We start from the raw sequence: 23,828 nt of genomic DNA, 5'->3' as shown, positions 1-23,828 counted from the left end.
CCCCACAGCCAGGCTGCGGCAAGGATTCCCGGTTCTGCGTCCTCGTTTCGGAAGGCCAGTGGCACCACTGTCGCCTCCTCTCCGGGGCACTTTTTGGACGTGAAGCTGAGAGTTCAGCACAGAGTGGAGCTGCAATTGATTACCGGACTTCAGGGTCCAAAGGAGTTTTCTCTTAAACGAGTTTAAAGTCATTCCATTTAATCCTCACATTTCAGGATGAAAGGGATGATAGTTGATTTGCCTCTATTGAGAGGTCTTAATACAAATAATAGTTAAAATATACTGATGTGCCTCTGAGCCAAGGGCATCTGGGAAATGCAAATCAATACCACAATGAGACACCACTTCATGCCCACTGGGATGACGATAATCAACAAGACAGACAATGTCAGGTGTTGGCAAGGAAGTGGAGAAATTCAGGTCTTCATACATTGCTGGTAGGAGTGTAAATGATGCAGCCATATTAGGAAACAGTCTGGTCGTTCTTCAAAAAGCTAAATATAGAGTTACCATATAGAGTTTGAGAGAGAGAGAATGTGTGCAAGCTAGGGAAGGGCAGAGAGAGAAGGAGAGAGAGAATCTCAAGCAGGCTCCATGCTCAGCACAGAGCCTGACGCAGGGCTGGATCCCACAACTCATGACTTGAACTGAAATCAAGAGTCAAATGCTTAACCCACTGAGCCACCCAATAAATATTTAAAATGATGCTAAGGTGGCTCGATAGAGGGGATGACGGAGCTGAGTGATGAAGCATTCAGGAGAGTGAGGCAGAGGACATGAGTGGGACTTCATTAGTGGTAGGGGTTCCCACTAGACAGATGGGGAGGAAACCCTCTTCCACAGGAGTTAGAGGAAAGGAGGTAAGGTTTAGCGACCGTATCGATGTTTTGTGAAATGAAGGCCAGGATAAGATCAGAATTTGGGGTGGGTAGAAGGGAAGGTGCCAGAATTTGCAGTGAAAAAGGGAGAGTGATCAGGAAGTGACAGCTACTAGGTGAGGTGAGGCCCAGGACAAGAAGGTGGGATGACCTGAGCCGTGAAAGAATAGAGATTTGTCCACTTGACTGGAAGGGCAGGTCTGGAAGACAAATGAGGAGAGCCTAACCCCATTTTCTACCCCAGAGCTGGTGTTGGAGGTGCTGGGGGCTTACAGCACGGAGACAGGGAAGTCCTCTATGCCGGGTTAAGGATGAGGAGTTGATGCTCCTGGAAGTGGACTTTCAAAGGGCACAGAGGGAAGGCTTGAGGGCAAGGGGAGTAGAGTCACAGGCTAGTTGCCTAAGCCAGCACTCGCCCTCGCCAGCATCCTATCAAATATATTAAAATGTACCCACAACCCAAGATCATAATAGAGACTTATTATTGTACATTTTTGGAAGGGTTTTTATAATATTGCTTTAAAAACAACTTAGCCATGAATAACACTTAATTTACATTTGTCCATGATTTTTCTACAATTTTCATATATAGCCCATAATTCTTGTATGCTGAGAACATCAGACCTACAAATTATTTTCACGTGCCATCAATATTTTCTCAATACCAAATTTAGCAGTGAATAGAAGTTGACAAAAATAGTACATTTTGTAGCTATTTATTCATTCACTTTGATTTTAGAGCCAGAGATTAACGGTTCATTTTCACGGGCCTCAGAAAGTCTCAGAGGCCCTTGTTCCTGGATCTCCAAAGCCTTTGTTTAAAAGCTCTAGCATTGAGGGGCGCCTGCGTGGCTTAGTCGGTTGAGCGTCCGACTTTCGCTTAGGTCATGATCTCGCGGTAGTGGGTTCGAGCCCCGCATCGGGCTCTGTGCTGACTGCCAGCTCAGAGCCTGGAGCCTGTTTCAGAGTCTGTGTCTCCCTCTCTCCCTGACTCTCCCCTCTTCACGCTCGCTCTCTCTCTCTCTCTCTCACTCTCTCCTAGAAATAAATAAAAATATTTAAAAAATAAAATAAAATAAATAAATAAAAGCTCTGGCGTTGTTAGCTGAGTCTATGGGAGAATGAACAGAGCATTATAAATCACAAGGTAGCTTCTTATTCATGACTTAGAGTAATCACATGTAAGGCTATTTGCTTCTGAGCCACACGGACCCCTTTTGCATCTATGTTTTCTCCTTCCTCCATTAAGCTGTCAGCAATCACTGCTATCAGTTTATCTCCAGTAAACTTCCTCTTTCATAATTGGCAAGTCCTAATTTGTTCTGGTTGGGAAAACAGACACATGTTTGTTAGAATTGTTTTTTGTTTTTTGTTTTTTTATTTCTAGGAGAGAGAGAGAGAGAGACAGTGTGAGTAGGGGAGGGTCAGAGAGAGAGGGAGATACAGACTCTGAAATAGGCTCCAGGCTCTGAGCTGGCAGTCAGCACAGAGCCCGACACGGGGCTCGAACCCACGAACCGCAAGATCATGACCTAAGCGAAAGTCGGACGCTTAACCGACTAAGCCACCCAGGCGCCCCAGTTAGAACTGTTTTTAAAGTAAAAGCAAACTCAGGGGGCAGGTCTGGGCCTCTGTGGAATAAAGTTCACAGATCTCAGTGCATTGACTTTTGACTTTCTAACAGCTGTTTCAACTACTCAGGACTTATTCTTCAGGACTGAGGTTGTCAAAAGCCTAACAGTTGAGGAACTAGACCCTTAACACAGTGAAGGAAGTCACCACTGTAGAGGAAACATTGGTAGATAAATAATACTTGGGCCTTTCTTGAGCATGTTTTACTCAAGAGGATAAAGCATCTCAATGCCATGTTTCATCTTCATGATGGAAACTGCTAATGCCTTGGCCAAAAGTATGAGCACTTATATGTTCCATCCTTGTTCTGAAAGTATGTAAATGATCTCATCCATCATTAGCTCCAGTCTACCAGTCAGCTAAAATTATTTGGATGAGCTACAGGAAAATAAATTTACAAAGCCACATTTTTTTAAAGTTTATTTATTTATTTTGAGAGAGAGTGATCAGGGGAGGGGCAGAAAGAGAGCGAGAGAGAGGGAATCCTAAGCAAGCTCTGCACTGCCAGCGCAGAGCCCAGCAATGGGCTCCAACTCCCGGACCGTGAGATCATGACCTGAGCCAAAATCCAGAGTCAGATGCTTAACCAACTGAGCCACCCAGGTGTCCCTAAGCCATGCATGTTTTTAAACAGCTTTATTGAAATACAAATCACGTATCATGTAACCCACCCATGTAAAGTGTTCATTTCAGTGCTTTTCAGTATATTCAGACTTGTGCAAACATCAGCACAATCAAGTTTAGAATATCTTCGTCACCCGTCACTCTAGACCCCAGCTGACTAGCTTCCCAGCTTTCGATAACTTAACTCTGCTTTCTCTCTCTATAGATTTGCCTGTTCTCGAGATCTAGGTCTTAAACAGACTCTCCACATGGTCTTGAGTCCTGAGTTTGGAAATGCTGGTGTTGAATGATCCTACCTCCAAGGCAGAATGCTTGGGGCAAATCACTTTTTCTCTTCAGCTTCCTATCACCTTGAGAAGTGTAACCGTACTGACAACACAGGAGTAGGCTTTTCTAATGTTCATCAAGCTTCTGAAAATTTCAGATAGCACAAAGGGGACAATGGATGAGAATAGCCCGTGTCATCTCAAAAGTGTCCTTCTGTGCATGGCTTCCCAGTCCTGCATTCTATTCTTACTTAACGTGGCCTCTAACATCGAAGAAGTTCATGACTGAGAAAAGCTCATGTCCTCTTGATTGAATTAATAAATGCACAATCAAATGCACAATCAAAACCCACATGATCTAAACCCTTTTTTCAACTCTACCTTTTTAAAATCTCTACCCCCCTCTTAGCTTTTAATCAGAATTCCAGTTCTGTACAAGTAACAATTTCCCTTCTGTTTCCTCTCCCCTTCCTTCCTGTAACTAATTGCTGGTAGTGTAATAATGAGCAGTGTTTGAGCCAAAAATCTGGAAGTAGAGGTGAGAAAAAAAAGAATAAAATAATGGCATATGTCGAAGTTTACACTCTGTTTTTCTCACAGGGAAAGACCTCAGACTCTAGACTCAAAGATGGGGTTGAAGGCTGGCTCTGTTACTTGCTAACTGTATGACCTTGAGTAATTCATGTCTGTGCCTCAGTTGCCTCTTCTTAAAAATGGGAATAATGAAAACACCGATGTTGTGCCGTTGTTCTGCTAATGAAATGCGTCAGAGCAGTGAAAGTGCTTAGCATGCCGGATAAAGAGCAAGATCTCAGCCGTGGTTGGTGTTGCTGTTCCTCAGATCATGACCGACAAGCCCAAGGGAGGCTCACTGGCCTTGTTGCAGAGATCAGAAAAATCAAGAAAGAGGTTAAATAGCAAAGCGTTTCCACATGCATGATCTCCTTCAAAGGCTAGAGGTCTTGCCCCTGCTTCACTCCACAGCATTTATGATTATGTGCATATCATACCCAGGGGAGGTTTGGAAGTTGTCCAGGCAATGTGATGTGTGTAGACCCTAAAGAGAAGGGGGGTCAGGGGACTTTCCATCTTGGCAGAAGAGGAGCTTGGAATGAGGGTAGGAAGGAGGTCATTGGGGTCAGCACTGCCTTATTCCTTGCTGCCTCCAGAATTCCCCGGGAGGCAGAACAGTGTGATGGCTAACAGGGCAGTGCCAGGCACCAGACTGTGTGACCCCAAGCCTGTCTGTCATCTCCCTTACCTTCACCCATGCAGCCGGCTAGGGCGCCCACTTCACTGAGCAGTGGTGAGGATTCAGTGAGACGGCCTGTGGAGAGGACATACCAAGCGGTACAGAGCAAGCACTTAGTGTTGAACAAGCACAAGACTCCTGCCCTCCACTAAATGTGTCTGCCACAGCGGGATGGAAGAATGTATCCATTCTTTCGGGAGTCCTTTCCACCAGGAAGCCCCTTACTGGAAAGCATGTTCAAAGCTGAACTCCTTTTCCCCAAAGCCTGCCCCTCTTCCGATGTTTCCCACTTTGAGGAATGGCACTGCCCTAACCAGGCACTCAAACCAGAGACCTGGGAGTCAGCCCAGCCTCCTTCTCCCACCTTCTCCCGCACATACAGTCTAATCCTTCCGTCCCACTATTTTTGCCTGAGCTCGGGCCCTTAAATTCTCTTGCCCCATCTATGCAATAGTCCCCTAACCCTTGTAGACACTGCCCTCAGTCTAGCTCCAGTCATCAACCCATTCTCCCTGAAGCTGCCACAAGGACCTGTCTGAAACGCAAAACCGATAGCATCTCCTCACCTTAAAACCCTGTCTTGGCTCCCCAGTGCCCTGGCAAACTCCGTCGCACAGCAGCGCAGATCCTTTAGGATCTGGCCCTCACTGCCTACAGCCCCACGTTGTCTCTTGCCCTCTTCCCGCTCCTTTCCTTTAGTCCAGCCCTTCCAAGCTAGTGACAGTTCCCAGAATGCTGTGGAGAGCCTCCACATCTTTGCTTTCATGACACTTTCTGCCTAGGATGCTTGTTACCCAGTTCCCCGCTTGTCTTCCAAAACTCTTCTCGAGAATTCCTTCTCTTTGAAACCATTCCTGGCCACCCGCCTCATATGGGCTTGGCCATTCTCTTCTCTCAGTAAGTAATCCACATTCCTCCTCTAGCACCTGTAATAATTTCTTTTTTTTTTTAATTTTTTAATGTTTTATTTATTTCTAGGAGAGAGAGAGACAGCGTGAGCAGGGGAGGGTCAGAGAGAGAGGGAGTCACAGACTGAAACAGGCTCCAGGCTCCGAGCTGGCTGTCAGCACAGAGCCCGACGCGGGGCTCGAACCCACAAACCGCGAGATCATGACCTAAGTGAAAGTCGGACACTCAACCGACTAAGCCACCCAGGCGCCCCACCTGTAATAATTTCTGATGCCTTGGCATGACATGCTTTCCTGCGGGGCCATAAAGCCATTGGAGCAGAGCTCAAGGTTTTGACTCATACTTCATGTCCTAACCCCTGGCCAGTGCCCCTGACCCCAGTACCTGCCAGTGACCAAACAAATTGCCAATGCCTGGACCAGCATTTCAGAGAGCTGTGAGGAATAGCATTTATAGTGACAATTCTTGAGTGTTCACCTTCAAACTGTGTTTCCATGTATTCTCCCCTCTAATCCTTTAACAACACATGGCGGAGGTGCTTCCACTGGGATTCTTAGTTCCATTTTACTGGGACAGAGAGAAGTTAAATAACCTGCCCAGAGTCACAGAGCTGGGAAGTAGCAGGCTTCAGACTTGAACTCAGCTCTTTCTTACCCCAAATCAACTACTCATCTTGCCTCCATCTCTTGGTAAATCAAGGGAAAATGAAATCTTTACAGCTGTTCACCAAGCTCAGTTTCTAGAACCTCAAAGGAAACCAGGAAATCTGGCTCTGGGAGGAGAGGAAGCCCCAGAGCCATCCTCAAGGCTCCCAGTTGGAGAGCTTATTATGACAATAGAAGTTTGTCATGTGCCAATGGTTTTTGAAAATAATTTGGGGTTAAAGAGAAACAACAACATCACTAAAAATGATTTACAATTTATTACTCTCAAGTCTTCTTGTCTCAGGAAAAGTCAGCAGAGCTGTTCCCTGATGCATACTACGTTCTCTTCCTAATTCACCCTCCAAACTTCATTTTGGCCTTGTGAAATCTCTCTGCCGCAAGGGCATTGTTTCATGATTTATGATACAAGTCAGGCCTGCCTGGCCATTGCCTCGGCCAGTTATTGACAGATGTAATGATGGAGCCAGATTGGAACAAGAGCCGCAAACACCGGGTGTGAGTGTCACCAGTGCAGTTTGGCCTGAAAACTCCCAGGACCATCCCATTTAGGCTTTCACGGAAAGCAAATTGTTCATCTGGAATTTGAGGTGGCATTTGTTCTCCTATCTGAGGCGGGAAACTATTTGAAGTATGTTTGTCCTTGCTTGGCATTCCCCACTTGGCCACGCTCTCACCCAAGAACGCACTAAGAGCACTAAGTTGTTCATGCGCTGAAGGGCTGCAGACAAAAAATCCTCATAGCAACAAATGCCACCTTGCTTGGGCTCTCACTGTTCTTTCATTTTAGATGGCTCCATGGAGGGGCACCCGGCTGGCTCAGTCAGTAGAGCATGTGACTCTTGAGCTCAGGGATGTGAGTTTGCACCCCATGTTGGGTGTGGAGATTACTTAAAAATTTTTAAAAATTAATATTTAGATGGCTCTGTGCTGTGGCTGACGNACTGCGAGATCATGACCAAGCGAAAGTCGGACGCTTAACCAACTAAGCCACCCAGGCGCCCCTGTTGTGATTTCTTTTTAACTTAGCATAGGCAAGTAAGATACTGAATTTAAAGGATGTCTGTGTGGCTCAGTAGTTCAAGCATCCAACTCTTGGTTTTGGCTCGGGTCATGATCACACAGTTCATGAGTTCGAGTTCATGAGTCAGGTTCTGCACTGTCAGCTTGGGATTCTCTCTCTCCCTCTCTTTCTGCTCCTCCCCTGCTCGCTCTCTCTCTCTTTCACTCCCTCTCTCAAAATAAATAAATAAATAACCTTAAAAAAAAGAAAAAAGAAATAGGCCTGCCTTGAAGAAGCTTATAAAAAAAAGAGAAACTGAATTTAATATCTTGTCAGTATACTTAAAAGATATCTTACACAAAAGCTCTTTGGGGTCAGATAGGTGTTTTAAGCCCACCCAAAAAGCGCTTTTGTTAAATAATTTCAATGCTAGAAAATTTCCTGATACCAAAAAAATTCTTTACTAGTATCGATACTCTGAATTTAATTTTGCCTATCTATTTCAACTTTGTAAAGAAAAGTGGACAGAGGGAAAGAAGCGGGCATCTGTAAGCATTTATGATGTGTTGGGCACTGTATTCACCAATTAACTTATATTATTTAATCTTTACCATGAACTTCAAGTCGGGTAGTGTAAGACTTACCAAGGCCAAGTCACTTGCCCAAGGCTGGGGTTGACATGCAAAGCTGTCTGGTTCCAGAACCTCTCTTTCAGCTCCACTCTCCCCCGGCATGGACTGTTCTCTACAGATCCAAACTGATGTGTTCTAGAAAAGGCAATTGTACTGCAGTCCACTCTGCCGGTCTGATTTTTCAAGAACTGTTTGCCAGCTGTATTCCTTCCATAGGATGGTTCCCATATTAATTTTGCAACTTTAAAATCACACAGCAGTGGAAAGAAGGATCCATATGAGGACACGTAACAGCATTTCCTGCCCAGAGTTCTTTATTCTTAAATGAATCCCCTGGCAACTTCCAGCCAAAGCAAAGAAAATTTGGTGGAGGGAAAGTGAAACATTTACCCAGACAGCTGGAACTGGGTAGAAAGTTGAAAGCACAGAAAAGGTGTGGGTTGAGGTCAGAATTGGGAGAGATTTCTCTCTGCTTAGAGGTGAAGAGGGATTTGAGAACACTTCAGGGAGGAAATAGCATTTAACCCGGGCGTTGGGCTTGAAGGATGGGGGAGAATTCATTTCAAGTAAAAAGGAAACTGTGAACAAAGACACAGAGGCAGGAAAGTGAGGACATTGGTGGGAAATAGAGTATTAATAGTGCTGTATTATCAACAACATTGCTCTTCATATCAGCACTGTGGTTCCGGTATCTGGTATGAAACAGAATGTGTTCCATAACCAAGTATATTACCATCATCTATGGCTGGAGGAGCGGTCTTTCAGACGCTACAACACATCTGGAAATTCGCCTTTTGAATGATGTATTTGCGTAGAAACGGTCAGATTAACTGATGTTGATCTTAAGAGCCTGTTTTCGTTTTGCTTCTGCAGAAGGAAACTCCACTTGCCAATGCCGCATTCTGGGCAGCAAGGAGAGGAAACCTGGCTCTGCTCAGGCTGTTGCTGAACAGCGGTCGGGTGGATGTGGACTGCAGGGACAGTGTACGGATGGATTCATTCGGTATATGCATGCCTAGGACACGCCGTTTCCCCTGCTGGCATGAGAGCAGCTCATGAATACATTTCCCTTTGCAATGCTGGTCTATTCTTTCATGTTTGCCTGCCTTTGTAAAACTCCAAGGTACCATGGTGAGCGTAAAAGCACACGGGCAAACCATCATGTGCATAAAACCAGAGGTGGCCACAATAAAGGAAGTGGCACCTCACTGGGAATCAGAATTGTCAGATTCCAAGAGGAAAGGGTTTTTAGTCCGAGAATTCAAACCAACTCCTTTCACGGAGAGTGGAGATGATTCAGAGCAGAAGAGGGCTGCCCCGGATGTAGAAAATGGGCTTTTCTATGAGGGTAAGAAAACTGAAGCTTCCTACCTTTTGTTGTCTTTGCAAACGTCAGTTCGCTCCTCGGGAGGAGGGGATCTAAAAATCGATTCTACTGCCCCCTACAGGTGTCACTTAAGGGGCCCTCCCTCTCCGGATAGAGGTAGTGATTTCTCTGTATTCAGCAGGACTCTGCATCTCTGGGGATCAGGAAAACCTCAAATGAGAAAAAGAAAGAGAAACAGCAGAAATATTCTTATTTTAGGAGTAAAACTGTTTTCAGATGAGCCCTATTGTTTTCCCAAAAGCAGGATGTGCCATTTCCAGCTTTCATTGCACAGATTCTCTACATGAGATCAGCCATCAGCCTGGGTGAGATAGCAAAGCTTGTTCTGCTTTGCCCACTGGGGGCATCGGTGTGCCGTTATCTGGCGTTGGCACCTCCAGGTCCCCTCGGACCCTTCTCCAGCTTGCTGTGTGTCCCAGAGACCGAAATGTACAGCCTCGTGGACTTGCTTCCCTCTGGCCTCTGGTTGGGTTTGGCAAGTGGGGGCACTGGTAGGAATCAGAGAGTGGGAGGACCCCCAGTGTCCTCTGCTCTGTCTGGCAGCAATGCTCTCATTCTCTAGGAGTGTCTACCGTCCCCACCCCAGCCCTGTGCCTTCAGGCCCGGGCTGGCAGGAGAGCGCCACTGCTGCTAGCTCTTCGTCCAGCCTTGTTCCTGTAGTGTCCCTGCACCCAGGGCACAGCTTTATACATTATTGAAGTTTCCTCCCACTATCCTGATGCAAATGTGCCATCTCTTCCTTGCCAGGACCCAGACTGGTATGGGGTCAGGCATCTGTGAACTGGCCACCCCAGTCCTGCTTGGGTCTCCATGGGCAGCAGTGCCCCCCTGGGCCAAACTGGACTAGGAGTGCTGGCTTTCACTGTGGCCTCACCCACTGGCCATGTGGATGACCCCTTCTCCTCTTTGTCTTGAAGTCACCTGTTTTCAGCCACCTCTGTTGCTTTTTCCTTATATCCAGCGTCCTAGGAGCCTCCTCACAGCACCACGCACATCCTGCCCCCCAGACAGTACCCCGTACTCAGCCTTCCCTGTGCCCTTTCCTCCTCAGTGCCACCTGTCCTGCCACCTGCTTTCTCTCTCAGAGCTCATCCTCTGTCCCTGTCTGTCTGCTGGGTGACAAGTAGCTATTTCAGACAGAAATTTTGCTACTAGGACCAGATACCAATATGTTTACTCCTCCTCGTTTATCATAAAAATTCATTTTGTTAACAGCTTTCGGAGAAATAATTCCTTAACCCAAAGGAGGGAGCCTAAATGATGGTAATTTCAGGCATGGAGTTTGAAAGAGTCTCTAAGATTGGCGGTGACGGAGACAGGGAACAGTGCAGGTGTTGGTTCCCCTCCAGGTTTCACCGGGAGAGTTTCTACCTCCTTCAGGTGCCACCTGAACATGGAGTCTGGGTTCCAGGCGCCTCTGGTGCTGAATGACCTCTACACCAGTCCTGCCCTGCCTCCGGTTCACCTGGGACTCCCAGGAGAGCTGATGGAATGCATGAGGAGGCCCTGAGGCTCTCCTGGGAACCGCTCCCAACCTCAAGTTCACGACCATGTTCAAACTTCTGACAAACAGCATTTAAAGAATGAATATGTTATCTCTAGGCCACCCACCACATGGCAAAGCTTTGATTTGCTAACATTCACCTCACTTCTAGGGTAATGGTGTCTTCGCATGATGTTTACATTTTTTTTGCTTCCTTCATCTCTCTAATGCACATCTACCACAAAGATGCGCGATGGTAGCTTCCTCCAGCCTTTTTAGATGTATGAATGTATGTATTTCACTGTCCTGTTTGTTGGAGTCTTCACCACATTTATATCCCCTGTATCCTCTATTCAAAATCAGCTAGTTTTACAAGATATATTTTACCAGCAGCCAGTGAAATAAACTAACCTTAATCTTTAGAGAATTAACAATCTGTCAGGCTAGCAAGTTTTGAGTATAAAGGAAAGACTTTTGTCTGGCTTAATACATCAACAGATACTACTTCATAGAATGAATTTGAAAGTTTTCCTTCCTCTTATATTTTTGGAATAATTTGAGAAGACTGGGTATCAACTTTTCCTGAAATGTTTGGTAGAATTCACCTGTGAAGCCATCTGGCCCTGGACTTTTGTTTATTGGGTGTTTTTGATTACCGATTTAATTTCATTGCCAGTAATTGGTCTGCTCAAATTTTTTATTTCCTCCTATTTTGGTTTTGGTAAGTTATATGTTTCCAGGAATTTTTCCAGTTCTTCTAATTGTCTAATTTTTTGACATATTTTTTTTTACAATATTCTCATATAATCCTTTGTATTTCAATGGTGTTGGTTGTTATTTCTCCCCTTTCATTTCTGATTTTGTTTGTTTGAATTCTCTCTCTTTTCTCTTTGATGAGCGTTGCTAAAAATTTAAGTGGTCCTATGTGTATTCAAAGCCACTGTTTTCCAATTTTGTTGATCTTTTCATAGAACCAACTCCTGGTTTCATTGGTCTGTTCTTTTGGTTTTTTTGCTTGTTTATTTGTTTTTAGTTTCTATAGCATTTATTTCTGCTCTAATCTATATTACTTCCTTCCTTCTGGTTTTGGAGTTTTGTTTGTTCTTTTTTCCATTCCTTTAGGTGTAATGTTAGGTTGTTTATTTGAGATTTTTCTTGCTTCTTGAGGTAGAACTATATTGCTATAATCTTCCCTCTTAGAACCACTTTTGCTGTATCCCAAAGATTTTGGATCTTTGTGTTTTCATTTTCAGTTGTCTCCCTGTATTTTTTTAAAAATTTCTCCTTTGATTTCTTCATTGACTCATTCATTATTTAACAGTATGTTATTAACTTCCATGTATTTGTGCTCTTTCTGATTTTTTTCTTATAGTTGCTATCTAATTTAATAGCATTGTGGTCAGAAAAGATGCATAGTATACCTTCAGTCTTTTTGAATTTGTTGATACTTGTTTTATAGTGTAATATGTGATCTATTCTGGAGAATTCCATGTGCATTTGAAAAGAATATGTATTTTCCTGTTTTAGGATGGAGAGTTCAGAATATATCTGTTAACCCAGCTGGTTCAATGTGTATTCAAAGCCACTGTTTCCTTGTTGATTTTCTGTTCGGATAATCTGTCCATTGATTTAAGTGGGGTGTTAGAGTCCCCTGCTATTATTGTATTATTATCGATTAGTTCCTTTTTGTTTGTTATTAACTGTTTTATGTATTTGGGTGCTTTCATGTTCAGTGCATAAATATTTACAATTGTTCTATCTTCCTGTTAATGATTATATGTGTCCTTCTTCATCTCTTGTTATAGTTTGTTTTAAAGTCTATTTTGTCAGATATAAGTATTGCTACCCTTGCTTCTTTCATATCCATTTGCATTATAAATGTGTCTCCATCCCTTCACTTTCAATCTGCAGGTGTTTTTTAGTCTGAAATGAGTCTTATAGGCAACATAAAGATGGACCTTGTTTTTTTTAATCCATTCCATCACCCTGTGTCTTTTAATTGGAGTGTTTAGTCCATTTACATTCAAAGTAATTATTGATAGGTATGTATTTATTGCCGTTTTCTTGCTTGTTTTAAGGTTGTTTTTTGTAATTCTCTATTCCATTCTTCTCTTGCCCTCTTCTCTCGTAGTAAGTTGGCTTTTTTTAGTGATATTCCTGGATTCCTTTCTCTGTTTTTTGCATATCTATTAGAAGATCTGGCCTGCAAAGATCTGGCTGAAAAATCGGCTGATAACCTTATGGAATTTCTCCTGTACTTAACTTTCTTCTTTCCTCTTGTGGCTTTTAAAATGATCTCTTCATCACTACTTTTTGCCATTTTAATTACTATGTGTCTTGGTGTGGATCTCCTTGGGTTTATTTTGTTGAGGGATCTCTGTGCTTCCTGGATCTGAGTTTCTGTTTCCTTCACCAGATTCAGGAAGTTATAAGCTTTTATTTCTTCGAATAAACTTTCTGCCCTCTTTGTCTCTCTTCTTCTGGGATCCCTATAATATAAATGTTATTATACTTGATGGGGTTGCTGAGTTCCCTACATCTATTCTCATTTTGCATATTTTTTTTCTCTCATTTGCTCAGCTTGATTCGTTTCCATTACTCTGTCCTCCATGTCACTGATTCATTCTTCTGCTTCTTCTAGTCTAAGATTTATTCCATCCAGTGTATTTTTAAATTTATTTATTGTGTTCTTCATTTCTGATTTATTTCTTTTTTATCTTTTTAAGCGTCTCACTGATGTCCTTCTCTCTTTTCTCAATTCCAGTGAGTATCTTTATGACCATTACTTTAAATTCTCTATCACTATAGAGAATAGGTAGAGATAGATTTCTATCATATCTCTATTATTTTTTTTAAAAAAATTTTAATGTTTATTTATCTTTGTGAGAGAGTAGGAGGGACAGAGAAAAGGAGACACAGAATCCAAAGCAGGTTCCAGGCTCTGAGCTGTCAGCACAGAGCCCGACATGGGGCTCAAACTCACAAACCACAAGATCATGACCTGAGCCAAAGTTGGACACTTAACCAACTGAGCCACCTAGGCACCCCTATCAGGCATATTATTTATCTCCGTTTTTCTTAGGTCTCTTGCAGTGATTTTGTCCTGTGCTTTCCTTTGGGACATAGTTCTCTGTCTCCTCATTTTGTCTAACTCTCTGTGTATATTTCTGTGTATTAGGAAACTTAGCTACATCTCCTGCTCTTGAAAGTAGTGATCTTATGAAGAAGAGGTCCTGTAGTGCCTTGCAGTGCAGTGTCCCATGTTCACCAGAAACTGGTGCTTCAGAGGTGTCTCCTATATGTGTTGTGTGCCCAGCTGTTGTGGTTGAGCCACTTTTTCCTTCAGTTCAGACATCTGCAGTAGCTCTCTTTGCCTGTTTTGGGCAGTGTTTGGTCCCTGTAGTGTTAGTGGGCCAGTCTGGGGCTGTCCTGGGCTTGAGTTTAATCATACTAGGTATTTGCCAGAGATGCAGTAGCACCAAACTACAGTGTACTTTCCCCGTGTTGTCCAGAGAATCTTTTGTTGGTAGGCGGGGCCTGCAATCAGACCAGCCGTCTGCCCTCAGCCCACTGCTGGGGCTGCGGTATGAGTGCTGTGTATTGTTACCTTTCCTTCTTCCCAGGGCAGGAGTTGCTTTGAAGTGGTGCTGGCCCTTATTGAGGCTGCTTTCACACTACCAGACTTGTGGCCCTGGTTTGAGTAGACTCTGGCCAAGAACGTATTAGAGTGGGTAGATCCACAACATGCCCAAGGTTGGGGGAGAAGAAGGGGCAGTGGTGTTAGCAAGCTAGGTAGCGAATGTGGGTGCTGCACTGGTTCCTGCAGGTGGTTGTGTTTTTGCTGGAGGGCAGGGAAGGAAATGGTTCCTGCCAGCTCCTTTGTTCTTGGAGAAGTCTTCCAACGCTCCCAGCTCCTCCAGCACACCTCTGGGACTAGTAAATAAATCTCCCTCCCATATACCCCAGGCATTTTTCAAACTGCTTCTTCTGTATTCTATTTCCACGGGCTGTTTGTGGTGCTGTCTCTCTAAGGGTAAAGATTTAAGTTTCCTCTCACCCTCCAGCCTCTCCCAGAGCTGGGCCACTGATTTTTAAAATTGTAAGATTTAAGTCCAGAAATTCTATCCCTCCAGTTTTCAAAGCCAAATATTATGAGGACTCAACCTTCCACATACAGGTTCCCCAGTGAAATAGTCAGTTTCTCTTCCCTCTCCGCAGCTCCCTCCCTACCCCAATCCCCCACTCCCTGCATACAGCAGTGGTCCATTTAGCTCCCCACCACATCTGCACCCTTCCTACCCTCTTTAGTGTGGGCTCTTCTCTACCTTTAGTTATGGAGTTTGTTCTTCCAATGTTTGGATCATTTTCAGTTATTTACACCAATGTGATTGTTATCTATCTATTGTAACTGCCATTGTATATCTATTGATATTCCCATTGTATCTATGGGACAAGGTGAGCTTAGGGTCCTCCTACTTCACTATCTTCCTAGCAATCCTTCACATTATTTTTGTTTTGTTTTAATTTGAGAGAGAGTGTGTGCAAGCAGGGGAGGGGGCAGAAGGAGAGTGAGAGAATCTTAATCGGGCTCCATGCTGAGCATGGAGGGGCTCGATCCCACAACCCTGGGATCATGACCTAAGCTGAAAGCAAGAGTCAGACATTCACCCCACTGAGCCACCCAGGTACCCCAAGATTGGTTTTAATTCAAGGATTCTTCTATCTGCATTCTAAATAAAAATTGTTCACATTCAGGAGGAAGTTAGTAATACCAACTTCCACGCACTACTCTAATCTCGGAAAATACAGACAAAGGTGTTCAACTTAATAATGGATGGTACAGCCTACACAAATGTCTAGCATTCAAATACCAAACGCAGTCACATGGAGGTAGAAAAAATATAGAGTACTTCTATGAGGCCATTAGCTTTTTTTTTTCTTTTACTCAACCTGTCCTTTTCATCCATAGCAAGTAAGACTTTCCCAAAATTAGTATTGTCATTCACAGAGATCAACAAAAGCCAGATGATAACTGAACATTTACTGAAGTATCATAAAGTTTCAATATTTAACAGTTACTGAATTAATATCTAACATTACTATTCTAAGCACGTTGCCTGCATTATATCACTTACTCATTTAATATAATCCAGAAGATGCTTTTATTATTCCCTATTTTGCTGATGAGGAGGGTGAGCCTTGAAAAGGTTCCATAAGTAGCCCAAGATCATAGTGTCAGTGACCATTCAATTCTACTGTCTTCCTACAAAATCCCACTGATGAAATTAAAATGAGGCTTATGAGTCACTTACCATCCTATACCTAGTGAGCCTTCCTTCTGTGCAGAACCATCTGTCTCTCTCTTGTCATCCACCCCCAAAAGACAGGTTGCTGCACATGCAGAGGTAGTGGTTAAGATCACTATTCCAAACCCTCCAAAATGACTGTAAATTAAACTACAAACCCCAAGAATTACGAGCACCTTGCCCCCAGGTTACACTGTTGGTTGAGGACAGAGGCAGACATGAACCCCAGGGCTCCTGACTGACTACTGTGGTCTCCCATTTCCCTGAGGTGCCTTTTATCTTTACCTGGATCAGTTTTAATATAAAGCCTTCTAAACTCAGAAAACCAACTGGTACCACTTAACCCATCTTCTACATTAATAACAGTGTTTTGGCTCAGGAATCATTTAATAGGAATCATAAAATGAGACCAGTACATCCCTACTGCCTTAAAGTGCAGTAATTACGGTTCAGTTGGACCACTTCTGAAGGTAATGGGATTAAGTGAATTTTTAAATTGAAAATTCCACCCTCAGCAATGTGTCGCTTTGCTTTTTCCCGTCTAGTCTGCATGAGATGCCTTTATTATTGTGGGAAATTTTGCACTTGGACATGTCCCAAGTGGAGCTGACTTCTCTGCAGCCTCTTCTCCAGGACCCTGTCTGACATATGATGGGCTAACCATTCATCTGTCTGTCCTCCGTCTAGCATGGCACCACGCTCCTCATGGTGGCCTCCTATGCCGGCCACATAGACTGTGTGAGGGAACTGGTTCTGCAAGGAGCAGACATCAATCTCCAGAGAGAGGTGGGTCAGGTTTTACACTTGAATAAGAATGACTCAAAATGTTCACAGTAGTGAATTGGCAAGGAAGACGAGTAATCATTGCTTTTTTCCTAAATAACATTAGAATCCAGATTGCAGGCTTTATTATGCCTAAAATAAGGCCCAGGAGTGGATCATTAGCTGTACTTCAGTTGAATGACTGTTCTCAAGCATGGGTTGTAGTCTGAGGTAACAGGACCTCTAACCACATTCCTTAAACACTCAGACATTTCCTCCCAAGCTCAAATCAGTCCTTCCTTCTTCCCTTGGGATGAGGTGCTTTAGAAGTTATAGGATTTTCTTTTTTGGAAAAAAAAAAGTTTATTTCTTTATTTTGAGAGAGAGGGCGAGAGAGAGAGCACATGCATGCTTACATGTGCAAACAGGGTAGGGGCAGAGAGAGAGAAAGAGAGAGAGAATCCCAAGCAGGCTCAAACTCACGAACCATGGGGTCATGACCTGAACTGAAATCCAGAGTCAGACATGTAACCCACCAAGCCACTCAGGTGCCCCAGTTATAGGATTTCCATAAAGATCATTGCATTTTTCAAAGGATTGGGTCACAGACCTGTTCTTCTTCTTCTTCTTCTTCTTCTTCTTTTTTTTTTAATGTTTATCTTAGAGAAAATGCAAGCAGGGGAGGTGCAGAGAGAGGGTAGGGACAAAGGATCCAAAGTGGTCTCTTCACTGACAGCAAAAAGCCCAACGCGGGCCTTAAATTCAGACACTCAACCGACGGAGCCCCCCAGGCACCGCAGCAACCTGTTCTTAATGAGGCTCACTTGCTGGACTATCTCAACCATCCATTATTTCAAAGGGCTTCTCTGACTGGCCACGTATTAAATACGCTGTCCCCAAAAAAGCCATGTGGTGAACATTGGACTAATATGAGTTAGTTCATTCAAGAGCCATCCTGGGAGTTCAGTCTTGCTAGAGGGCCCATTCTTGTTCCAGTGCAGAAGAGCAGTGGGAGGCTGGGCATTTTAACATACTTTGGGATTCAGGTCTGAGGGGATCCATTTATTTCTGAGCAGATTTAATCTCGGGCCTTGCAAATTCACCTTTACGGAGACACAGCCACAGGTCATCCCTGAAGCGAATCTGACCTCTCAGTCCACACTGACTCAGACATAAGATGGCATCCTGAGGCAAGCTCCAATCCAAACTGGAGCCTTTGATTTTCCTTAATCCAGTCTTATTCGAGGGTCTGCCCTATAGTTGTTTCAGAAAGGATGATTCATCAACCAAACTTTCATCCATCAGTACTCCATCTTCTAGACTGGACTGCTCCCCTTGAGTGAGCAAATGAAGACATCCCTGGTGTGAGGGTTGAATACTCCATGGGTCATCTAAAGTCCGTCCCCTGTCCCCTTTGGGTGTCACCTTGGCTGTGGACCATGGAAGACTGGCACTTGATGGATAGAATCTGGAGGCTGGTTCTCCATAGTCCTGGATCAGCAAGCCTGGTCTATCAAGAGGAGCCACTCAGAGAAACTGTAGCAAATCCAATCAATCTTCTCACACGCAGATTCTTCTGAGCAATTTCCACAACACTGGAGCATTGTTTTAGGCCACTTTTCACGTCAGCAGCTAATTTCCTTCTGGGAGGAAAATGTTTGGGCCCATTTAGAATTATAGTCTGAAATTACCCTAATCGTTTTGTTTTTCTGTTATGCTTTACAGCCTTAGTTTATTATAACTTTAAAGAAAAGACAGATGATCTTTAATAAAAACAATATGGTTCAGATCTGCTTACTCAAAAAACTCTATCCTGAAGGGCAAGTTCAACATGTATAAAAATATCTTGAGAACAATTGTGAAAATCTGAGAGAGAAGAGAAACCTTTGTTTTATTTCCAGCCAACGTATGGTTTTTATGGTTTTACATTGATCTGTTTGGTTCTGGTTGCTCAACTAATATTCTTGGGTATGAAAACTATTTTGCATTGAACAAAATGGCCCTCAAGGACTTACCAAAGTCCAGTTTAGAGGTAACCTGTGACTCAAATGATCTTGCTGTGTGAGTTCCCAGTGGTCCCCTGAATTTCCTGCAGCCACGCCAGTCTCTGGTGATAGAGCTGCTAAAGAGAAGAGATCCCAAGATCACCTCATCTGTTTGGCAAGCTGAGAGTTCTGGAACTCACCCATATAACAGGCTTCTACCTTGGCTCATTCTTTAAATTTTTTTGTTTAATGTTTATTTATTTTGAGAGAGACAGACAGACAGACAGAGCACGAGCAGGGGAGGGGCAGAGAAAGAGGGAGACACAGAATCTGAAGCAGGCTCCAGGCTCCGAGCTGTCAGCACAGAGTCCAACGCAGGCCTCGAACTCACGAACTGTGAGATCATGACCTGAGCCGAAGTCAGACACTTAACCAACTAAGCCACCCTGGCACCCCAACCTTGGTTCATTCTAATTCATTTTTTCCACTTAATCCATATCAAAATATTTGTTTCCTGAAAAAATACCTGCCATTATTTTCTAAGGTTGGGTATCTAGACACACAAAGCTTGCAAGAACCAGAAGCTAATGGTCCTGAGAGACCATTGCTCAAGAGAACCAGCAATATTGGCTCAAGCTCCCAGGCATAAGAGCTGCATGTACAGTTGTCATGAAGTCTGGCTCCTATTGTCTACAGATGCTACATTCATGTGCACAATCATTGACACTACCTATATGTTCCAAAATTGACTCAAGCTGCTGAAATACAACTTTTAAATCAATATATCAAAAAAATAGTGAAAAACAAATCTTTTTTCTTAGTGAAGAAAGAAACAATTTCTAGAAATTCTCCCTAGTAGTTCCTTCCTTCCTTCCTTCCTTCCTTCCTTCCTTCCTTCTTTCTTTCTTTCTTTCTTTCTTTCTTTCTTTCTTTCTTTCTTTCTTTCTTTCTTTCTTTCTTTTCTTTCAAGTGAGAGAGAGAGAATCCCAAACAGGCTCCACGCTCAGCAGCAGGGCTCAAACCCACAACCTTGGGATCATGACCTGAGCTGAAACCAAGAGTCAGACACGCAACTGACTGAGCTACCCAGGTGCCCCTTCCTGGTAGTTTCTAAAATTAATATCTATTAAGAAGATGATAGTTTTCCTTTTCTAGCTCAGTTTCTTCCCCCAGACCTGATTACATCTTAAGGTTTCTGGAACCCAGTGTCATCCACTGTAGGAAAGCAATGAGAGGATGTTTTCACTTGTTTCTGTGGGAACCGAAGAGAAAATCACTCCTGCCTTGTAGGCTGAAAGGCTCTGGGAATGATCACACTACCTGTGCCTCCCCAGGGCAGCATCTGGTTGGGGGAGTAGCCCAAGATAGATGGCCATGACTGTGAAGTGTTCTGCCACAATGGCTGGGCTCATTGTTCCCTCTCACACAGGCACACACATACACATGCATACAAACAGACACACACACATATACACACACTTAAGAACAAGCTTTGGAGTGATCAGTGATCCTTAGGGCACAGTCCTCCTGGCTTCTCCCACCTGGGTGAGAACCCACCACTTTAACACTTCCAGGCAAGCCATGGAAGGAGTATTTTCTCTTCACCGTACCTGGGAAAGTGTAGCATTCACCTATTCCATGCTCCAAGCACTGGAGTGAAGAGTGGTCTTTATATGAAAACTATGTATCGCCCACAAGAGTGGTATGAATTTGCTCATGTCACCCAATGATTTGGCTACCAGTCTTTGAGTAGGCTTGTATAAATGGCTGGGAAGAGAGGATGCTAAAACATGTGTCTCAGAGTATCACTGATAGGTTTAAGATTTGGAATCAGGCTGCTTCTTGTTCCTATGTCCCATTTTGAGAAATATTTTGAGCCCATTTGAATGAATTACTGAGATTCTTTCTGTGCTGGTAGCTTTCTATTCTGGGGCACTAAACTTTGTAACCAGAACTCTTCCGGAATTCTTCCCTGTGTGAATGAATCCCTATATTACCAAGCATGTTAGTTCTTTGAGGCTGCTGTAACAAATTACCACCAATTAGGTGGCTTAAAATAACAGAATTTCTACTTTTAGGATTACAGAGGCCAGAAAATTCAAGGTGTGTCTGCAGGACCACACCTCCTCTGGAGGCCCCAAGGAGAACCCATTCTTTACTTCTTCCAGCCTCTGGTGGCAGCAGGCATTCCTGGACTGTGGCCGCATCTCTGCCTCTGTGGGCACATTGCCTCTCCCTCTCCTCTGTGTCAAATGGGTCTTTACATCGCTGTTATAAAGACAGCTGTCACTGGATTTAGGGCCCACCAGGCTAAGCCAGGATAAGTGCCTCCTCTCAAAAATCCTTAAGTTAATCACATCTCATGCCCTATAAGCTAATGTTCACAAGTTCCAGAAATTAGTAGAGGAACATATCTTTTGAGTCCACCATTCATTGCATTGCACCAACAATACATTCTCCTTTCGTGTTCTCACTTCTCTGAACGAGGAATATAATCAGTCCAAGTGTAGCCACCTCCTAGGCTAGAAGGGTTACATAAAAGGATATTGTTTTATTTTGTTTGCAAGTCTATATGTCTTAAAACCAGCCTCTTGCTCTCTCCCAGTCAGGTACAACTGCCCTGTTCTTTGCTGCCCAGCAAGGACATAATGACGTCGTGAGATTTCTCTTTGAATTTGGAGCATCCACTGAATTTAGGACCAAAGTAAGAGACCTTTCTTGATTTCATACACTGTTGAAGAATATCAGTAGTCATGAATATTCGTTTCTCTTCTTCAATAATATGAATTTGTGCTTCCCTTTTTACAAGATTTTCAAACCTAAGAAGGCTGGGTTCCACAAAGTTACTTGTCATGGTTCAAAGGTAGTCCTAGGGATTCAATATAAAACATGACATTCTCACTCTGGGCTCTCAACTGGAGAGTTTTATGGGAAATTATTTAAATTCTGTCTTGAACTGGTAGCTTTCTACTTTGGGACACTAACTTTTGTTAGCAGAGTGGATAATAGTAGCAGGGGCTTCATAAGTTTCCCTGTTTTCACGTGCTTTTTTTCACTTCAAGGTTAATCACCGTGCTGTAATAGGAGCTGTTGAAGTATTAAGCCAATGTTAGTGAATCTGAGAGATTTCTTTCCTTTATTTAAAATTTGTTTTTAATGTTTTTATTTATTTCTGAGAGAGGGAGACAGAGAGGGAGAGAGAGAGGGAGAGAGAGAGGGAGAGAGAGAGAGAGAGAGCATGAGCAGGGGAGGGTCAGAGAGAGAGGGAGATACAGAATCTGAAGGAGGCTCCAGGCTCTGAGCTAGCTGTCAGCACAGAACCCGATGTGGGGCTCAAACCCATGAACCGTGAGATCATAAACTAAGCCAGAGTCGGTTGCTTAACCAGCTGAGCCACCCAGGCGCCCCTCTTTCCTTTTTTATTTTTTTTTAATTTTATGTTTATTTGTAAGAGAGAGAGCTCTAGTAGGGAAGGGGCAGAGAGAGAGGGAGACACAGAATCCGAAGCAGGCTCCAGGCTCTGAGCCATCAGCACAGAGCCTGATGCAAGGCTCAAACCCATAAACTGCAAGATTGTGACCTGAGTGGAAGTCGGATGCCCAACCCACTGAGCCATCTAGGCGCCCCAAATCTGAGAGATTTCTAAGAAGGGTGACTTGACAAGCAGTTTACTTTCTGAGATGTCCTCATTGAAATATATAATACATGATTACAGTTGATACAGTCAGGCAAGGAAATGTAGTTCTTCCTTTAAAGAAGTCATTGATTCTTCATGTTTGACACATGGATAAGAAAACTGAGGTTGTTAAAAGATCAATTTTGTGTTCACAATTTGATTTTACAAGATAATGGTTTATAATAGGAGAATTTGAAGTGCTTTATCAGTTATGTAACTATCAACTTACTTCCAACCTAATCATAACCAAAAAACTCCTGGAAATTTGCCTTACTTGGAATCTTTTAGGCTTTCTTAATCCATTGTAGTGATATTTGTGTATCAGGAGAGTTTCCAGTGAATTATTTTTTCTGTTAAAATGCTGTGAATTTCTGTAAGATTCGAATTTCAAATAGGATCAGTCTGTTCTGAAACCTGCAATTGGACTCTGCACGTGCCTCCAAACATGCTGAATATAATATACAATAATCCAAAATATATGTGTTGCATATATAGTTTTTATATTAATTATTTTATTTTTCATTATAAAAGTCATACAACTAAGAAGAGAAAGTAAAGTCCTACAAATGGAAATCTCAACTCTTTGAACTTCGAAGTCAGAATGATCATGCACAGCCAGCCTTATGGCTGTGTCAGTCTTCTTGGTTAACAAGTTAATGCTGGCTTGAAGCCTTTGTCTGTCAGCCAGTTTGTGCTGTCCCAGAAATCCGTGGAACATGGGACCCAGAGTGCAATTCCAAATGTTTCCATTAGGTCAGCTGCAGGTATCCTAGAACTTTCCATGGGAAGAATAGAATGTCCAGAGGCTTTGAGTTTTCATATGATCCTGTAATCAGAACTGCCTTTATTTCCACAGTTGTTCTCATCATTATTGAATCTATATCCCCCAAAAATATGTCGTTAAAAACAAAAGATACCAGCTCTTCTATAATAACCACCATATTTTAGCTCTTCTCTTACTTCATTAGGCAAAGAGAAAATTGACAGAGCAAAAGTTGGGAATGTTGGTGCTCATTGCTGCTAGTAAGCAAGTTCTTGTTGCCCACCCACTCCATCCACAGCCACCCCCACCACCAGCCTCAGCCCTCCAGTCTCTGTCCTCCATTCTCCCCACTCCCAATCACAGCTCAAGGGCCCTGCCCCACCCGCCACAGCCCGTGAACAGTGGAGCTCCCACAACAGCGTTTCTCCAAGTGAGGTCCACCTGCCACTTGCACACCACAGTCCCCTCATGTGACTGGTCAGAAAGCCTGTTTCTGGGCCTCACCCCAGACCTACTGAATCAGACCCTGTGAGGGTGGGAGTGTGAAGGCAGGCAGATAAACACTTTATGCCCAAATTTAGAAACCACACTATCTTACAGTTCTGATT

General features: G+C 43.4%; 1 protein-coding gene across 1 annotated transcript in view; it reads left to right on the top strand.

Moving 5' to 3' along the window:
- Window positions 1-729: 729 nt before the first annotated feature.
- The window catches only part of ANKRD29 (ankyrin repeat domain 29), a 50,000-nt gene continuing 26,901 nt past the window's right edge, over window positions 730-23,828 (top strand). The window contains exons 1-4 of the mRNA XM_077778164.1: window positions 730-762; window positions 8,732-8,842; window positions 16,722-16,820; window positions 21,387-21,485. Of these exons, the coding sequence (XP_077634290.1) occupies window positions 730-762; window positions 8,732-8,842; window positions 16,722-16,820; window positions 21,387-21,485 (342 nt within the window). The remainder of the gene's footprint in view (window positions 763-8,731; window positions 8,843-16,721; window positions 16,821-21,386; window positions 21,486-23,828) is intronic.

This window comes from Crocuta crocuta, unplaced genomic scaffold (genome assembly GCF_008692635.1).
Source record: "Crocuta crocuta isolate KB4526 unplaced genomic scaffold, BGI_CrCroc_1.0 scaffold26, whole genome shotgun sequence".
Classification (NCBI taxonomy): Eukaryota; Metazoa; Chordata; class Mammalia; order Carnivora; family Hyaenidae; genus Crocuta; species Crocuta crocuta.
The sequence above is the reverse complement of the archived record's forward strand: the minus strand, read 5'-3'. Positions and strand labels throughout refer to the sequence as shown.